This window comes from Mustela putorius, unplaced genomic scaffold (genome assembly GCF_011764305.1).
Source record: "Mustela putorius furo isolate JIRA1106 unplaced genomic scaffold, ASM1176430v1.1 tig00000129_pilon_pilon_pilon, whole genome shotgun sequence".
Lineage (NCBI taxonomy): Eukaryota > Metazoa > Chordata > Mammalia > Carnivora > Mustelidae > Mustela > Mustela putorius.
Window position 1 is genome coordinate 11,487,339 of NW_025421290.1, and position 20,932 is coordinate 11,508,270.

The 20,932-nt window shown below is 33.2% G+C and overlaps 1 protein-coding gene across 2 annotated transcripts in view; it reads right to left on the bottom strand.

Annotated features, from left to right (window-relative positions):
* Positions 1–2,424: 2,424 nt before the first annotated feature.
* EXOC5 (exocyst complex component 5) overlaps positions 2,425–20,932 on the bottom strand; it is a 62,098-nt gene continuing 43,590 nt past the window's right edge. Inside the window, exons 13-18 of one of the 2 annotated variants that reach the window (XM_004738840.3) lie at positions 13,404–13,512; positions 9,406–9,526; positions 8,106–8,192; positions 5,736–5,844; positions 5,326–5,541; positions 2,425–4,650 (exon numbers count right to left, since the gene is read on the bottom strand). In XM_004738840.3, the coding sequence (XP_004738897.1) occupies positions 4,462–4,650; positions 5,326–5,541; positions 5,736–5,844; positions 8,106–8,192; positions 9,406–9,526; positions 13,404–13,512 (831 nt within the window). In that variant the 3' untranslated portion in view covers positions 2,425–4,461. The remainder of the gene's footprint in view (positions 4,651–5,325; positions 5,542–5,735; positions 5,845–8,105; positions 8,193–9,405; positions 9,527–13,403; positions 13,513–20,932) is intronic. The other variant, XM_045069858.1, reaches the window with a different exon arrangement.

Consider the following 20,932-nt stretch of genomic DNA (forward strand, 5'->3'; position numbering starts at 1 on the left):
TTAAAAATATCAACCTTGTTAAGCCCAGGGTTATCAGCCTAACTGCTCCAAATCACCAGTTAGAATTCTTACACTGTTATGTGTAAGGTTTCTTTCCCATATACACTTGAGGAGTTGTTTCTCCCCTAAATTTGGAAAGAGAAAGGACTTATCAGTGGTAAGAGTAAAAGAGTTAAGGCAATTTTTAAAAGATTAAGCATGCAATTTTTGATTACATGAAAATACCTACCTATTGCTAAGACAGAGTACGTTTTCCCTGTATTTTCACTCCAGCATTAGTCACTTAAAAACTACGAAACACATTAAATAATTAACAGAATTGGCAAACCTATAACATTAAAGTAGTCTTGTTTTTGAAGGTAAAAATATTGATTTCCTCATATCTTCCAAGGTAGAGTTGTCATTTACTCCTATGTTATAAAATATGAAACAAAATATCTGGGCTCTTCCTTCTGTAAAAATTCGTAAGCAGACCTAGTACTATAATTATGTAAAATAATATTAAAAAGAACTTTTTGGTTGAAATATTTCTACTAAATATAAACTTAATATTAAATTAAAATTTCATGACCACTTATAAAATTTTAAAAACCAAATTTAAAAAGTATGATCACACACTGGGCACATTAAAAAAACCAATAGTAAATTAGCTACTGATCCTGTGTACTAACTTCATAGTCTAAACACTACAGTGAACCAAACATTGGATGAGAAGAGGATTAGATTAAAAAAAAATTAATAAGGCTATCAAAACTAAGAGCCTATTTAAATGTTAAACAAGAAGAGTGTACAGAACATAGAGTGAGAAAGACTTAGGTTTCAATCTGAGCCTTTTATTAGCTATAGACCTTGAGTAGGTCTACTTAACATTATTGTGCCTCAGATGTTTCATCTGTCAAATGGAGGTAATAGTACCCAACTCCTAAGGCTGCTTTGGAATCTAATGAGATCATGTATACAAATGGTTAGCATAGTACATGGAACCTGACTAGATAAATGTAACTATCATTATTTTTATTATGCATCAAAATTTTAAAATTGCTGTTTTTACTTTAGGCAGAATTATTTACTCTAACAACATAGACTGGTCTTTTCCTCCAAAGTACACAATATATTTCAGGTCCAATTTTCTCAGGCAGAAGGGAGTACTACAGGAACTGAATATAGTTAAGCTAATTTCACTTGGATAAAAGCATAAAGTACTTTTGATGTTAAATTCTCCAAAAGAAATCATAAGAATTCAGTACACTTCTAGGAAACATCTCACACTTCTGAGTCAATGAGTTAATATATGGGTAATACACACCATAATTTTGTATTAAAAAAAATTAAATTCCCAGAAGTGAGCTTTTTAAGTCAATGACAAATTATGCCCTAAGTGAACCTTGCTTATTCTCATATGTTCAAGCATGCCTTAGCCACTACCTTATAAACATGACAACCTTAAAAGGCTTTGTGGCATTTCAGGAATCAAAATCTCTTTATCCAGATACTAGTAACCATTCATCATCACAGATGAAAAAAAGGCATTTTAAGGAAGCAGTAAATTCTCCACTTTGAGTCGGTCTGATAATTCAATTATTTCATGGTAAGTCAGAAGGCTGATATTCAGATAGTGAAATATTTTAAACTATAGAGGAAAGAAAATAATTTAAATGTATCAAAACAGCTCTTATTTAAAAAGGGAAGGTGCTAGATGCTCAAAAAGAGGCTAAATACTTGAAGTAGTCAACTATCTAAAGGTCCATCCAAGCATCATTTAATAATTCTTCATAAGGGCTATTCATCTACTCTGGTTGACTGTCATTTTCAGTATCATAACATACACACTAGACTTCTTAAACTTGTGTTCTGTATTTCACTTTCTGTACCATTTTATGCAAACAGAATATACTCAAGTTGAAGAAATATAATTTGCAGTGTTTTGGTGCATATTTGCAACTTCCAAACATTACCTAAATGTTGCCTTTTAGCTCATGTGGAACTGTAGAAAACTGTAAAGATCTTCCTTATTCAATGTTGGCTAAAGTTAATAATACACAAAGTTCTGATACTGCTACCTAAAATTTTACCATGTGCACATGAAAAACATCTTACTTATTGATCATCTCTTTTGAGTCATAAATTGTGGATATAATTTTGTAGTGGCCACAAATATAAAAAATACTTTAAAAACTGGAATACAAAGAATGCAAGGAATGCATAAGGGTTTATAAAAAAACCCATTTTTTTCTTAGAGAAAGATAATCAGTTTAGGTTAAATTTCTAATCTTAGCTATAAAATACTTTTCTGCTAAAAAAGGAAGTGAGAAGACCTATGCTATAAAAAATAAGGAACATCTTAAAAACTTGAATAGAAATAATTTATAAAATTAAGTACAGATATCCTAAAGATGTAAAAATGGAGTGAAATAAAAAAACAACTGCAGGGAATTTGTTTATTAAAGCATTAATGTTAACACTTCTAAGTATTCACTTACGAGTTTTCTTTGTCACTGCCTTGGTCAATGGACATAATGGAAAATATTGCACAAAACTCAAGCATGGAAATAATAATTAACAAAATATCTTTGCAACATGTATAGGCTTTACATTTTAAAAATTAATCCAAACAAAATAATTTGAAGCACTTCTCCGATTCGGAAGTCTTAAAATGTTTCTCATGTTTTATTTAAGTTTTTTTTTAGTTTTGTTTTTGTTTTTTTTTACAAATTGACACTGTGTACAAAGATTTCAAATGGCCAGTAAAACTACTGCTTTAAAATTGTTGGCTTTAAGTAACAGAGGTATAATTTGAATTCACATCAGAGCTTTCTAAAATGGCAATAGTACAAGCATATGACTTTTTCTAGTATCCAAAATCTGTTCTGGCTTCCCTTGGCTAAGGAATAGAAAACTAGACAGCCTTCTAAAACTGCCACGATTTCCTGAAATGCTTTGATAAAAGTTGGCATACTTTGTTTCTCTTCCTTACCTTGGTAACACTGGGCTAAACAGAAATTGAAGAATATTCAGTCAATAGTAATTTAAACAGTAACTAGTGCTGTACCTGGAAGTTTTGGTAAAATTGATGACCATTCAGAAACATAGTCTTAATAGAAAAGTAGTTTGTCAAAATTAGGCCAAAAATCTTCTTAAAGGGAAAAAAAATGCCAAGAATGAGCTGAACATTAAAGTTTATCTGTTCCTAGATGATTATGAAAAACACAAAGGAAGCTGAAACACTACATATAGATAAGAATGAATTCTTACAGAGCAAGTTTATAGAAATTGTAGAGTAATAGCCTTTCTACATTTCCACTTGATGTTTAAAATTTTATAAGTGATTTATTATGTCACCACATTAAGCCAATCCAATCAATTCCAATCAGTAAGAACTGCTTCAGAAATACCTTGAAAAAGATAATGACAGAAACTATAGATTTGAAAAGCAACCAATTTTTACAAAGCTCATCTCCAGATGTAGAATATGTAACGCTATCAATTCCTGGTTCTCCTTAAAATAGATTACTTATGTTAGCCATCCCATCAAATTCCAGTTTAGCATTAAGAAAGAAATCTTAAAGGACTGTACTGTTGCTAAACACTGTCGATATTTCTCATATTCACCATTTAGACTATACCTCATTTTATTTCCCTTATAATATTAAAATAATGAATAAATAGGGTCCTTCAGTTAAGGTCCTCCACCTTATCTTAAGTGAAATATAAAATAAGGCAGACTTATTAATTTCTTGCTAGCATTGGCTTAAAATCCGTTTACAAAATAAGAAATAGTAAACTTTAAGGTGTTTTTTTTTTTTTTTTACCCAGAAAGCAGATGTATCCTGATCCACACCTAGTATCTACATAAAGCATTTCATCATTTTAGTTTAGTCTGTAACAGTTTTCTTGGAATATTATTATACCTCAGAAAAAAATCCAATTAACCAACTACAGAAATTATGTTCAATTACTAACCTTTTGAAAGAGGCAAAAGTTCAATAGGAAAACCTAAAATAACTTGTTTAACAATTACCAAGTGCTGAAAAGGTCATTAAAAATTGGTAAATAATAAATGCAGTTTTGTTGTATTTTACCATTAATGCAAAATAGGATGGTGAAACTTCCCAATAGAATGTGTTAAAGAATATCAACTGGAACACTGATAACATCACATTTGTCTTCTGACACCAACATTTTCCAGGATGAAAACAGTGACATGTAGTTTCACAGAATATGAAATTTAGAATCTGAAATTTGTAAGTTCAAGAACAGAATTAAAACTCAACTTAAGGGGAAAAAACAAAATATGGCCAGTAGTGTCCAAATTTCAAATAAAATCTCAAGGGTAAGTATGGCTGCTGTTTCTCCAAACAGTCATTTTTCCATAAAATGTTGGCTGTGTCATAAGAAGTCTCCTGTGCTTTCTATCAACCAAGGCCTGCTGAAGTACAACACGTTTCCCTTGCATATTCAACCTCAGCTGAAATGTCGAGCAAGGCGGGCAGATCTATAGTCAGCACGAAGTTGTACAAAGGAGTGAAGAATGTTCTTGTCCAGATTAGCAAGTTGTTCTCCTGAGCAGACTTGCTTTAAATTATCTGGGGCAACTACCAGAAGATTGCAAAGTGCATGCAGAGTATCAAAAAGCTGTAATACCAGTGGAATCTGAATTGAAATAAGAGAAGAAAAAAATAACATTGACACAAAACAATTTTTAGTTTTATAATTATTTTATAAATTTTTCTCATTTACATACTGTTAAGACTTACTAACGTGGGAGGATTCAATATTAAAAACTATAAAAACTCCTGAAATTGTTAAAACCTAAATATTTTAGACATTAAATAAACTTGGTATAATCTTTTTGAAAAGATCCATGCCAATTTCCTTCAACAGTTGTCATTTATACTTCTATGGATTAGAATTAGTTACCATTAATATAGCACTTTTCTTAAATAATTTAAGCCTTAAGGAAAACTGATTTCACAGAGATGTACATGAAGAAAGAACTTATTTTCCTGATGTGTGATATATACACAGCATTGGTTATGGAAGTCACAAATGTCATTTGGACTGTTGAACTGAAATATGGCCTTGTCTAAAATACAGCACAGAGCAAAAATGTGTTAAGACTGAAAATATGATTAGAACATTACTCTTTCAATTAGGAAATGTTAGATCTGTCTCACTACAGTATCAACAAGTTTTAAACTTTTCAGTAGTGATTACAAGTCAGCATGCATTTTTAATGGTCTGACTTATGTTCTTGAGCCTATTTACAAACTTATGTTCTTGAGCCCATTTATAAAATTTACAAGTTTTATATTTGTGAATACATACCTTGAAGTCTTTGGCACACTTCCTATATTCAGCTACATCACAAATTGCTAACATGCCACCCCCACAACTGTACGAATATTGTTGAAGATGCTCATAAATAAGTCGATGAAAACGTACTCCAAGTTCCATCAAAACTGTATCCACATTCTTCCCATCCATGGAATTTTTAATCTTTTCCACTTGCTTTCTTACATAAGCACAGACTTTAACACAGGCCTGTAAAATTTTTTCTACACTTATTACATAGAAATGTGTATCAGCTTAGCTAATAAGAAAATACATACAGTGTCTCATTTAATCTCTAAGTATAAAAGAAAATACTTAAAGCGCAGTAAGACACATCAATGAAAATGTTAATGAAAATATTATATATAGATCTTCTTACTAGTATACTGAATTATTTTACTCACATTAGTATATTGAATCAAAACATTGTTTTCATCCTCTGGCTTAAAATCTGTTTTCTTTTGTTCTGCAGTCAAGATATGCTTCATCTGTCCAATCATACAATTTAATGTCCTAAAGAATTAAGAACACCATGCATTTTATCCATTTATTTTAAATTTCCTTTAATTTATATTATTTATACTAAATTAAATTATTTAACTTCAGAGCACCATAAAATTATTTACTATCGGTAGACTTTAGATTTAAAAAAAAATAAATTCTAGGCCTTGCTAGAAATGAACTCTTGGTTTTATTAGCTTCCTGCTCTTGCCCAATACTTTAATTATGGTAGTCTTAAAGATGTGAGAAACCTGTCACTAACTTACTTCCTTAACAACCATATATAGAGGGGCACCTAGGTGGCTCAGTTGTTAAGTGTCTGCCTTTAGCTCAGGGCATGATTCCAGGGTTCTGGGATCGAGCTCCATATTGAGCTGGCTCCCTGCTCAGTGGGAAGCCTGCTTCTCCCTTTCTCACTCCTGCTTGTGTTCCCTCTCTCGTATCTCTCTCTGTCAAATAAATAAATAAAATCTTAAAAAAAAAAAAAAAACCAAACCACCATATATAGAGACTGGTTAGGAAGAGGGGACGATAGAGGATTTAAGACAAATGGCCAACGTTTGGAAGAATTGGTGAGAAGAATAGGAGTTTCACAGTCTAAGGATAAGCAGGAAGCTGAACAAATGGTACTAACGATTCAGTGGGGAAATGAGAACATGGGTTTACAACAGCACCGATAACGTTCAAGTTATGTGTTACTATCCCAACAGCGGTCAGCCATCTAGTTATGGGAATAAAAGAGACTGCACTGATCCAAAACCTTGGATCTGCAATAAGATAGGTAAGGTTAATGGAAACAGATTTTATGGTAATTATAAGGGACTAATTTAAGAGATGGACCAAACAACCAAAGCATAAAAATAAAGAAAGAAAAGGATAGTAGATTGGCAAAAGATAAATATATTAAGGGCTGGAGTTTCTGATGAGGTCAGAAAGCAGGTTATGGAGTTGGAAGAACAGGAGATTGTGAGCAACGAGTGGGATATTCAAGTTTGAGGTTTTTGTTACCAATGATAATGAGATCTAGTAGGATATGAAATTAAGTAGCTAAAGTAAAGATGATCAAGAAAGTGAATGGGTCATACATATGGAAGTAGAAGTAACCTAAAATTTAAGGTTAAAAGAAAAACTGTAAGCCAGATGCCCAAACCCTCAATAAATGCAGGAGACTAACATAAATGATTGAGAGACACAGCAATAAGAGAAGATGATGTGAGTTTTAAAAGCAAGGGGGTTCTGACCTAACACCTATAGATGGATACTGGTCTGAAAATATCAGAAGGTAACAGATGAATGCTCTGCTCACCTCTTGGCCCCATGGTACATGGGTAAAATATGAGAAGTTCACATTCATGAGACCACTACAGAATACTGTGCCTTCAATTCATCAACTAGTGCAAAGACTCTGAGATTAAGGCTCATACAGAAAAATATTAAGAAGACGCCAAGAAAATACATCTTTCCTGTATCTCTGAAATTTTAACATATCTAACCTCCCCATGTCCCTAGCATACACCAAATGCTTGAAGTGGTAACTATCATCATTAATATATGCCTACCACATCATCTCGAGAAAAGAGACCCACTGCTCTATAATATTAATAAGGTGATTAACTACAAAAAAAGTTACAAAAAATGTTTGAATACAGAATATGTATTCACTTAATGAAATTTACAGAAAATTAAAGCATTTCAGATAATAAGCCTGAAAATTCTAAATGAAAATAAAATCCTCTATGTTACATACCATTTTTAAGGAGTTTGGACAGAGAGAGGGAAAGAGGAGGAGGAGGAGGAGAAAGTGGTGGCCTATAAAAATGGTTTTCAATTCAATCTAGTTTAAAAGCATACCTAAACATACTGAAAAACATTTTCAGGATGCATTTGTAATGGTATTCTTACAATTTAAAAAACGTAAGAGAAAAAGGGGGCTACTAGCTGGCTCAGTTGGTGGAGCATATGACTCTTGGTCTTAGGGTTGTGAGTTTGAGCCCCACGTTGGGTGTGGACTTTAAAATAACATCTTAAAGGAATGCCTGGGTGGCTCAGTCAGTTAAACACATGACTCTTGATTTTAGTTCAAGTCATGAACTCAGAGTCATGGGATTGAGCCCTGTGTCTGGCTCTATGCTGAGCAGGGAGTCTGCTTGAGATTCTCTTTCCCCCAGAGCTCTCTTTTCTCTAAAATCAATAAATAAATCTTTTTTAAAAATCTTAAAGAAATTAATTAAAAATAAACATAAAAAACATAAAAGGTAAAACTAACAACTTACCTATCAATGCCATTATCCAATTTCGTCTCCATTTGTTCAATAATTTCTTTTTTCTTCTGAAGGCATTCAGATAACTTAGGAGAAGAGCTATTAAATGTTTAAAGGGAAAAAAAAATCATATTAGCAGCCTTATAAAAGTTTTTCATATGCACATGTCTATTGTTATAAACATTTATAAATACACATGTTTTGTTTTAATTTGTTCACAAATCCAAGAAGCACGTTACATAGTAATTGCTATGCCCAATTTAATACTAGGAAATTAAGTAGTATTACTATGCCTAACAGTCACACTAGGAAAAATTAACCAGTTATATGAGAAGGAAGAGGAAGGTTTAGATTTGTTACTTTCATGTAAGAGAAGATATCCCTTAAGAATATAAATATATGTGATTTTGAAATTTTGGGATTATTTGGTTCCTTTTTAATTAAATATCTAGATTAACAGTAAAACAAAAATGAACAAACCCCAAAGGCTATTACCAGAGTCTTAAGAATATAATAATTATACTAATTAAAATTTGGAAACTAATAGCCAATCCAGTTGTATTTAGCTTTCCTATATTATGAAAACAAATTTGACAATCACATTTGCCTTCTGAATGCCATCTAAATGTCAAAAACCACCTAAACTATTAAGGAATATGCAACCCTAATAGTCATGTGAATTTTGCACCAAAAGGCATTACAGCTCTTAAAATAGTACATTTCCTTTTAAAGTGTGATTCAGGGATCACAAGTTATCTTTATCTTTGAGATTGTTTATGAACTCATTTCTTGGGATATCAATGTGTACAATAAAATGTTTAAAATTTTATCTTTTGGGGTACTTGGGTGACTCAGTTGGTTGGGCAACTGCCTTCGGCTCAAGTCATACTCCTAGAGTCCCAGGATAGAGTCCTGAGTTGGGACTCCCTGCTCAGTGGGGAGTCTGCTTCTCCCTCTAACCCTTCCCCTTCTTGTGCTCTCTCTCTCTCATTCTCTCTCTAATAAATAAAATAAACAAATAAAATAAAATTTTATCTTTTACATTTTTCCTCTTCTTAAAAAATATTTTTCCTCTTTAATAATAGTACACATACAAATTTTATAAGGCATGTTCATGTGCGTATACTCTACAATATTTAATCCTCACATACTTTAGAAGTTCACATAAACTGATAGGAAGATATAAACCAAATCTTATTTAATGCCTTATTAAAATCTGTCCAATTAATCTTATGAAATTTTTGCTGTGTACCTGTATACATATAGCATTATAATTGTCACTGAAATACCAAGAAAAATCAATTTGACTAACCTTATTAGTGGCATAAGGTGATCATTAAACTGCTTGTCAAAAAGATGAAAAATAGTATTGGCCTGTTGCACAACATCCAAAAAATAGAGATTTGCATTCCTAGAATCTGAAGAGGGAATTCCTAAAATTGGAAGGCATGTACGTGTTAGAATCATACTTGAAGAAATTCATCTTGGCAACAGAAAAAAGAACGTGGCATAATAAATAAAAGTAAATCCTATTTTAATAAATCAGCAATGATTTTTGTGGAAAGAAGAATAAAATTAAGCTCAATAACTTAATGAAGTGAATCTAAAATTTTTACATGAAAAATTTCACCATCTACCCCGTCTTCATTATTTGCTGAGATAAACCGAAAAATCAATAAATGAATCATCTTGAACTGTATCTTCTCCTTTCCTTTCTCATTCTCAAGTCTAGTGGTTCCATATTAGCCATGCATACATTTCCACCATTTTTCTTTTAATAAGTCCTCATTATCTCTGGTAACAGTTAAAATAATTTTTTATTAGTTTCTTGGGTTCAAATCACTCTTCCCTGCTATGTATTGTTGCCAGAGTAACATACTTAAAGTTACACATTTTACTCATCTTGCTCTCCATTATTTCCTCAAAAATATTCAAAGTTTCCTCACTGCCTACAAAATAAATTCTTCATTTTCAGCAGGATACTCAGCCGACTCAATATGCTAACTCCAAAAGAAAGCTGACCTCTCCAGACTTCAGTTTCCTCTTTTTTGTAAAAGAGCAATAGATAAATTCTAAGGTCCATTCTAACCTTAGATGTTTATGTTTCTAGCTAAAATTAAAAGGCATAGTGGGTTTGGGAAAATATTCACATATGAGAAAATGAAATTAATAACTACAATTCTTTATAGGATGATGATTTTTTTCAAAGTTTTAAAAGTGAAAACAAAGATATTTCATTTTCCCATAAAAGTCAAAATCACCAACTGATAAGAAAATTAAAGGCTCCAACAAAAACTTACAAGGGAAAATCCTTACTATTAACAAAAGATATTAAAATTAAGGTAGTTATTTATATATGTTTTTAACCACTAAAGTTTTTAAAGGAGTATTCAATGTTATGCAGAAGAACAGGTACAACCATATATACCAACAGCAGTGTAAATTAGTGTAAAAAAACACTTTTGGAAAATTCTATATGTATAGAAATTTTTAAAAATTGGTAATACACCTTGTGTTGTTTTTTTTCCCCCCATTTTTTAAAAGTAAACCCTAGCCTCTATATGGGGCTCAAACTCATAACCTAGAGATCAAGAGTTGCATGCTCTACAAAACTGAGCCAGCCACCTCCAGTAACACACTTTGATCTGCTAACTTCACCTCTGGGATTTCATACAGAGAAAATAATTCAAAATAAGGAAAACACTTTAAGCTCTACAATGTTCACTGCAGCATTATTTATATTGCCAAACTGCTGAAAAAAATCCAATATGTCTAGTAATAGGAGATAGTTAACTTCATTTAACTTTATAATATATATATATACATACACACACACACACACACACACACACACATGACAAAATTTTGAACTATCATTAGAAATAACAGTAATTGCTAATTAAATGGCTACATGGAAGAAAACTTACAAATTATGAGACATTTTCATCCTACCAGTAAATTTTCTAAGCCTTTCCAAATCGTGAATATAGTTACTAAAATGAAGATATTAGATTTCCATATGAGCTAAATAACCATATGGATTCAAATTATTGTTACTTTTTTCATTATCTCTTTCAATTTTCTTAGTATCTTTGAGGTATTATTATCCCAATACAAACTGCCACATTAAGTCATTTGCAAATGGCAAATGTTAAACACCTGAAGTCAAGAGTCCGCTATAATTGGGGTGCCTGGCTGGCTCAGTTAGAAAAGCATGTGACTCTTGATCTTGGGGGTCATGAGTTTGAGCCCCACACTGGGTATTGAGATTACTTAAGAAAATAAATAAACTTAAAAAAAAAAAGTCCACTGTAATAAGTTTAAAAAAGAAGCAGGATAAAAATGCTTCACAAGTTTACTGAATTATGGGTAATTTTGCTTCAGTGTTAAAAAAAACTTTTTAAAAGGATGTGATATACAATCAACAAACATTTTTGAGCATCTACTATTTGCTAAGGACTAGATAATAATGGTGAATAAGGCAGATAAAATTCCTAGCAAGGGGCACCTGGGTGGCTCAGTGGATTGGGCCTCTGCCTTTGGCTCAGGTCATGTTCTCGGGGTCCTGGGATCGAGTCCTGCCTCGGGCTCTCTGCTCGGCGGGGAGCCTGCTTCCCTCTCTCTCTCTGTGCCTGCCTCTCTGTCTACTTGTGATCTCTGTCTGTCAAATAAATAAATAAAAGCCTTAAAAAAAAAAAAAAGATTCCTATCCAGAAGAGCATATATGCTGTTCTCTTAAAATACTTTCTCCAAATACTCCATTTAACTCTTTTACACCATTCAGCTCTCTGGTTCATACATCTCCTTGGAGAGGCATTATCTAACCCACCTCTCTAAAAAAGTCCTTTGCTCCTGAATTCCTCCTCCCACCTCCCCAACACTTCTCACTATCTTTTACTCAGTTTTTTCTTCATTGCACTTTCTAGTCATTTATCTATCTTATCTAAGAATGAAAGCTCCATGAGTACAGAAGTAGGCACTTAAAAGGTATGTGTTAATGAATGAATTCTGGTAAATGGAGGCAGACATCAACAGATGAAAATTTCATTGTGATAAGTGTTATGAAAAACACTAATTGAGTGATGAAATAATGAGTAACTAGGCTGAGACTAGAGGGTTATCTTAGTTAGGGTAATCCACAAAACCCTCTTTAAGAAGATGATATCTTAGTTGAGATTAGAGGTTGAAATGTTGGGCATGAGAAGACCTAAAGGAAAAGGAATTGGGAAATAGGGGGAAAGCCTGAATCAGGGGGGAAAAAAAAAAAAAAAGAATGAGGGCCAGAGGGGCTGATGGCTAAGGTAGTGAGAAGAAGTACAATATGAGAAGTGGATGTACACATAAGAAGATGACAGATCAAAAGCCATGTTTTTGTAAAGTTTGTTATTCTTTTCCCCCTAAAAGTACCAGTAAATTCCTAAAGGGTCTTAAACAAAGAAATAATAATCAAACTGACTGTTAACATGGAGTCAGTCATGTGGAGAAGTGAGAAGACACAGAAAGACCAGGTAGGAGTGGATAAAGATGATGGTATTTAAATTAGGGTGGTATCCGTAAAACTTGAGAAAAGTAGATGAATTCAAGTTATTTCTGAAGTATACTGATAGAATTTGCTGATAGACTGGCTATCAGGATTGATGAAAAGGAAGAATTATGGCAACTCCAATGTTTGGGGCCTGCGCAACTAGTAAATAGTAATGCTTTTTAAGGACATGGGGAAGAATGAGAGTGGACCAGGTTTAAATGGAAGACGAGAGAGTTTCAGTAGGGATATGTTAAATTTGAGATGCACACCGAACAGGTGGAAAGTTCAAGGAGGAAACTGAACTAATGTGGCTGGAATTTAGGAAAGAAATCATTATTATCCTATTAATACCAGTAAACCCAAAAGACGAAAAGCAAAGGAAAAATTTTAATATGAATCTATTACTTTCCAGGCTTATTTTGGAATATTTTCCTTTCTAAACTTCACATTACTCAATTGTTTCAACCAGAACTGTTTTCACCTTCAGTTCTGCTCCTCTGATATTTTATAACTTAAGCATTGTACCTCATTCTGTATACACACACTATAGTGACTTATGTAGCTTACCCTGTCCGCTTGATGTAAGTAATGTGAGAGAACTGTGTCTTTGTGTAACTTTCTGCACCTGACAAGTTCTTGCATTACAGATGCTCAAAAAGCATTATTCATTGCATTGAACTGAATTTGACACATATATAGTGTTGAATATATACAACACATTATGTGTATAGTTAAGCATGATCAAAGAATTTAACACAAAGTATAATACAAATAAATATACTTACCAGCAAGTCCTGTTTCCAAAGCATAATCAATATGTTCAATACATAAAAATTCCACAAGAATGGTAAAAATTCTAAAGGCATTCCTTGGTAAATCAGAAGGATCAGAGAGCTTCAAAAACAAAAACCAAATACATCACTCCTCCAGTCTTTTTAAAAAGTGCTTTTTTTTTTTTTTAAAGCAATCAACTTTGTATAAGATATAGCCAGTATTCAGGTATCAAAACAATTACTTATGCCTCTTCCTCTCCACTCCCAATGCCTTGCTCACATACACTGACACATAGTTACAATGCTCCATATTTACATACAATTCTCCTGGCTTACATCAATGTTTTTCTCACCTGGGTTGCAATCCATTAGTGGATTGTGACAACAAAGAAAGAGGGAAGCAATGAGATAATCAACCGGAAATAAAGTACAAGGTACATATTAAAGCCAATATAGTTTTATGAAATAAATACACACAAAAACATCATATACATACACATACATGTAACAAATGTCCACTGACTGCTATGTAAAATCCATTTCTTGTGGGTTGTTGTCAAAGAAGTTTCAGAGTCACCAACTTTAAAAAAAGCTACTCTAGCAAAACTCAGAATAAAAAGGATACTTTATTCTATTGAGGGGTAGGAATAGGGAAATCAGTAACAAATGCACTATAAAATATGACAGGTTCAAAGCCCAGTTTCATCACCCCTAAGATATAACTTAACCCCCAAAAGGCCTTAATTTCTTCATCTGTAAGGTGGAAATTATGTTAACATTACTTACATCCTAGTCCTGAGGTGAGAATAAAAATATAAAAATCCACGTAAGTATTTTAAGCACAAATGGTACACAGTAAACTTAATAACAATAAAATGTTCATTTTTTCTGTTATACTGCTGATTATTAACTACTCAGAAAAATTATCAGTAATTAGAGTGAGAAAACTATCTCTCTTTTAAAAAGTTAGAAAACTACCTCTCAAAATCTTATTATTGCTTCCTATATTATTTATCAACTGATTGTTGCCTCTGTAATTCATTTACCTTTAAAGACCCAATTTAGGTCTTTAAATTTGGTATTACCCAAAATTCCCTTACTGACCTTAATACCACCTCAAAATTTACTCTTCACTAGTCGCTCTACCACTATCCTCACCTCCCTTTTTTGCTCAGTCATGCTCAACAGATGCTCTTAACAAGCAATAAAGAATAAATTTTCCACCCGCCTATATACATTCATATATCCATGCATAATCAATAGAAGAGGTAGACAGAAAATTGATAGGCAAAGAGAAGATGTAAACCACTGTGTCAATCAACGACCTGAGATTTATAGAATACTCCATCTAACAACATCAGGATATACATTTACAAAGTTGGATCATATCCTGGTTTAGAAAACAAGTCTCAACAAATTTAAAATGGATTCACATCATACAAAGTACATCCTCTAACCATAACAGGATCAAATTTGAACAAATAACAGAAAAAACTAAAAAATACCCCAATAGCTGACAACTAAAACACTTCTAAATCACTCATGGGAGTATTTTGAACTAAATGAAAATAAACACAACATATCAAAATCTGAGGTATACAGCTAAAGCTTACCTTAGAGGGAAATTTATAAGGCTAAATGTTTATATTGGAGAAGGAAAAACTGTCTCAAATCAATAACCTTAATTTCCACCTTAAAAAACTAAACAAAGAAGGGCAAATGAAATCCAAGTAAGCAGCAGAAAAGTAACAGAGTGGAAATTGTTAAAATGCAAAATGAATAATCAGTGACACCAAAAGCTGAATCTTTGGGAAAATCAATAAAACTAATAAACCAGACTGATCAGGAAAAAAGATACAAATTGCTGATATCAAGAATGACGAGGTGACATCACTATAGATTTTTCTGATATTAAAAGGGTAATAAGGAAGTATCATGAACAACTTAATCCCAACACATTCAAACATTTATGTGAAATATACAAATCCTTAAAGACAAACTACCAAAGCTCAATTAAAAAGAAATAGGTAACTTAAATAGTTCTAAATCTATTTTAAAAATTGGATTTGTAGTTAAAAACTCTCACAAAGAAAACTGCAGGCCCAAATGACTTCACTCATAAATCCTACCAAACATTTAAGGAATAAATAATACCAATTTTAAACAAATTCTTCCAGAAAATTGAAGAGGAAGAACTATCTTCCAACTCATTCTACAAGGCCAACATTGCCCTGACAACCAAAACTAGACAAAGACATAGTGTGAAAAAATATATGTGTAAGTCAATATCCCTCATAAACACAAACACAAAAACTCTAAACAAAAAAATTCAGCAAACCTAATCCAAAAATATATACATAGGATAATACATGATGACCAAGAGGGTTTATCAAAGGAATGAAAGGTTACCATTTGGAAATCAATGTAACTCAGCACATTAACAGAATAAAAAGAAAGCATGTGACAAAATCCAATAACTAATCTTATAAAAACTTGGAAAACTAAAAATAAAAGAATTCCCTCAATCTGATAAAGAAAACCTATGATTAATGTCATACTTAATGGTGAAAGACTCAATGCTTTATTCTTAAGATCAAGAATAATATAAGGTATTTGCTCTCATTACTTCCACTCATCGTTGTAATGGAGGTTCTGAGCAATGCAATAATGCAAGAGAACAATATAACAGGTTTCTATACCAGAAAGGAACAAGTAAAACTGCCTTATTGGCAGAAAACATGACAGTCTATTTAGTAAATCCTGTGCAACATACACATACACACACACACACACACAGGCTATTAGAACTAATACATAAGTTTGGTTAGGTGTAAAGTCAACAAACAAAAATCAATTGTTTTTCTCTACACTAATAATAGAGTATCCAAAATATAAATTAAAAAAATACCACTCACATTAAAATAGCACTAAAAATTACAAAACTCTGGTAAGGAAAATTAAAGAAAACTTAAATAAATTAACAGATATACTTTGTTCGTAGTGTATCTAAAAACTCAGTATTACTAAGATGTCACTTCTCCACAAATCCAACCATAGATTCAATGCCATCAAAATCCCAAACTTTTTTCCCCCAGAGACTGAAAAACTGATTATAAGACCAATGAGAATACAAAATAATTTATAAGAAAATATTAGAGGATGGACACTACCTGATTCGAGACTTACTAGTTACAATGATCAAGACAGTGTAGTATTGGCACAAAGAAAATAGTTAAGTGGAATGGAATAGAGTCCAGAAACAGATCCACATACAAACTGTCAAGCAGTTTTTGACTAAGGTTCTAACGTAACTTAGTGGAAAAAGGACCATCTTTCCAATAACACTTAAAACAACTGGAGAGCTAAATGCAAAAAAACCCCTGAACTTTGATCCATACATCATGGGACATGTATAAGTTAACTCAAAACTAATTACAGAACTAAATATAAAACCTTAAACTATAAAACTACTAGAAGAAAACATAATAGGATATCTTTGTGACCATGGTTTAGGCAAAGATTTCTTTCATACAAAATACCATCCATAACAGAAAAGTGTAAAATTGGATTTCACTAAAATTAAGAACTTCTAGTCTTTGGATGCAAGGGTGGTTCAACATTCACAAATCAATCAGTGTGATAGAACAAATCAAAAAGAGAAGAGAGAAGAACCACATGGTCCTCTCAACTGATGCAGAAAAAGCATTTGACAAAATACAGCATCTGTTCCTGATTAAAACTCTTCAAAGTATAGGGATACAGAGAACATTCCTAAACTTCATAAAATCTACCTATGAAAAACCCACAGCAAATATCATTCTCAATAGGGAAAAGCTGACAGCCTTCCCTTTGAGATGAGGAACACAACAAAGATGCCCACTCTCGCCACTGTCATTCAACATAGTACTAGAAGTCCTAGCAACAGCAATCAGACAACAAAAAGAAATAAAAGGTATTCATATTGGCAAAGAAGTCAGACTCTCTCTCTTTGTAGATGACATGATACTTTTTTTTTTAAGATCTTATTTATTTATTTGAGAAAGAGCACGAGAGAGCAGAAGATCAGAGGGAGAAGCTGACTCCCTGCTGAGCTAGGAGCCCAATGCGGGACTTGATCCTGGTACTCCAGGATCATGACCTGAGCCAAAGGCAGTTGCCCAACCAACTGAGCCACCCAGGCACTCTGACAAGATACTTTATATGGAAAACCCAAAAGACTCTACCCCCAAACTACTAGAACTCATACAGCAATTCAATAATGTGGCAGGATACAAAATCAATGTATAGAAATCAGCTGCTTTCTTACACACTAACAATGAAAATATAGAAAGGGAAATTAGAGAACTGATTCCACTGATTATAGCACCAAGAACCATAAGATACCTGGGAATAAACCTAACTAAAGAGGCAAAGGATTTGTACTTGAGGAACTACAGAACACTCCAGGAAGAAATTGAAGAAGACACAAAAAGATGGAAAAGCATTCCACGCTCATGGATCAGAAGAGTAAACATTGTTAAAATGTCTATACTGCCTAGAGCAATCTATACTTTCAATGCCATCCCGATCAAAATTCCACTGGCATTTTTCAAAGTGTTGGAACAAACAATCCTAAAATTTGTATGGAACCTGAAAAGACCCTGAATCGCTAAGGAAATGTTGAAAAAGAAAAACAAAACTTGGGGCATCATGTTGCCTGATTTCGAGCTTTACTACAAAGCTGTGATCACCAAGACAGCATGGTACTGGCACAAAAACAGACACATACATCTGGGCAGAGAGCCCAGATATGGACCTGCAACTCTATGGTCAAATAATCTTCAATAAAGGAGGAAAAAATATACAGTGGAAAAAAGACAGTGACTTCAATAAATAGTGCTGGGAAAATCGAAAAACTACATATATAAGAATGAAACTTGACCATCTTCCTACACCATATACAAAGATAAACTCAAAATGGATAAAAGACCTCAATGTGAGGCAGGAATCTATCAAAATCCTAGAGGAGAACATAGTATACAAAGGAGTATACTAAGTAATACCCCTTTGACATCAGCCACAGCAACTTCTTTCAAGACATGTCTCCAAAAGCAAAGGAAACAAAACTGAAAATTAACTTTTGGGACTTCATCAAGATCAAAAGCTTCTGCACAGCAAAGGAAATAGTCAACAAAATAAAGAGGCAACCCAATGAATGGGAGAAGATATTCATAAATGACACTACAGACAGAGGGCTGATATCCAAGATCTATAAAGAACTCCTCAAACACAACACTCAAAAAAAAAAAAAAACAGATAATCATGTCGAAAAATGGGCAGAAGACATGAACAGAAACTTCTCCAAAGAAGACATACAAATGGCTAACAGACACATGAAAAAATGTTCTTCATCATTAGCCATCAGGGAGATTCAAATCAAAACCACACTGAGATACCTTACCTCAGTCAGAATGTCCAAAATTAACAAGACATTAAACAAGTGCTGGAGAGGATGTGGAGAAAGGGGAACCCTCTTACACTTTTGGTAGGAATGCAAGTTGGTGCAGGCACTTTGGAAAACAGTGTGGAGACTCCTTAAGAAATTAAAAATAGGGATGCCTGGGTGGCTCAGTGGGTTAAGCCTCTGCCTTTGGCTCAGATCATGACCTCAGGGTCCTGGGACAGAGCTCCACATTGGGCTCTCTGCTCCGCGGGGACCCTGCTACCCACTCTCTCTCTCTGCCTGCCTCTCTGCCTACTTGTAATCTTTCTCTCTCTCTCTGTCTCTATGTCAAATAAATAAATAAAATCTAAAAAAAAAAAATTAAAAATAGAGGTAACCTATGACCCGGCAATTGCACTACCGGGTACTTAAAAATAGAGGTAACCTATGATCCGGCAATTGCACTACCGGGTATTTAACCCAAAGATACAGATGTGAAAAGAAGGGCCATATGTATCCCAATGTTCATAGCAGCAATGGTCACAATTGCTAAACTGTGGAAAGAGCCAAGATGCCTTCAATAGATGAATGGATAAAGAAGGTAAAGTCCATATATATGATGAAGGCCTAAGTATTAGGCCTCCATCGGAAAGGATGAATACCCAACTTTTCTATCAACATGGATGGGACTGGAGGACATTATGCTGAGTGAAATAAGTCAAGCAGAGAAAGTCAATTATCATATGGTTTCACTTACCTGTGGAGCATAAGGATTAATATGGAGGCTATTAGGAGAAGGAAAGAAAAAGTGAATTGGGGGAAATCAGAGTGGGATTGAGATGAGAGACTGTGGACTCTGAGAAACAAACTGAGGGTTTTGTTTGTGGGGAGGGGAGGGGGAGAGGGATTAGTTGAGCCTGGTGGTGGGTATTAAGGAGAGCACGTATTGCATGGAACACTGGGTGTGTGGTGCTTAAACAATGAATCATGGAATACTGAAAAGATAAAATAAAATAGAACTTCTAGTCTTTGAAAACACTGTTAAAAGATGAAAAAGACAAGTCACAGACTGAAAGAAAACATTTGCTTATCATCTATCTGATAAATGAATATGTCATTTATTATCTACGAATATATCATTTATTATATCTATGCATATAGAACTCTCAAAGGATAACAAGAAAATAACTTAATTTTTTAAATGCACAAAATACACAAAATACACCAAAGAATATGTACAAATAGTAAATAAACACATGAAAAGATACTCAATTAGTCATTAGGAAAATGCAAACTAAAACTAAGATATTACTACACCATTAGGCTATCTAAAATTAAAAAGACTGATCATATCAAATGTTGGAGATCATGGGGAGCAAATGAAACTTTCACACACTGATGGTGGGAATATCAAAAGAAGCAACAACCTTGGAAAACAGTTTGGGAGTTCCTTTAAAAGAAATACCATATGACTCAGCCATATTGCTACTAAGTATATACCCAAGGGAAATGAAAGCATATGTCTGCATAAAGACATATCCCTGAATGTTCACAGCAACTTCATTCATAATAGTCAAACACTGAAATCAATCTAGATGTCTATCAATAAGTAAGGAGATATACTGTAGTATATTCATGAAAGGAAATAAGACTCAGCAACAGAAAGGAGTATACTAAGTAACATATACAACACAGATAAATTTCTAAAAAAATCATGCTGAGTGAAGAAACCAGAAACACATGTACATATTATAACATAGTATTCACAAAAAATTCTAGAAAATTAATGAACCTCTTAAAGATATCCTATTTAGCTTTTAAGACTCAGTCCTCAAATGTCACCCTCCTTTTGAAAACAAATCTACAGTGACATAAAGCAGATCAGTGGTTCTCTGAGGAAAGAAATGAAGGAAGAAAAGGGGTTTATAAAAGGACAAAAGGAAACTTTTTGGGGTGATGGATCTGTCCATTATCTTGGCTGAAATTAAAGCTTCAGAAATGTAGACGTAACTTATCAAAGTTATCATATTGTGCAGTTTAAATAAATGTAGTTTACTAAATGTCAAAGGTATCTCAAAGTTATTAAAAAAAAAAAAGGAAAAAAAGCACCAATCTGTGT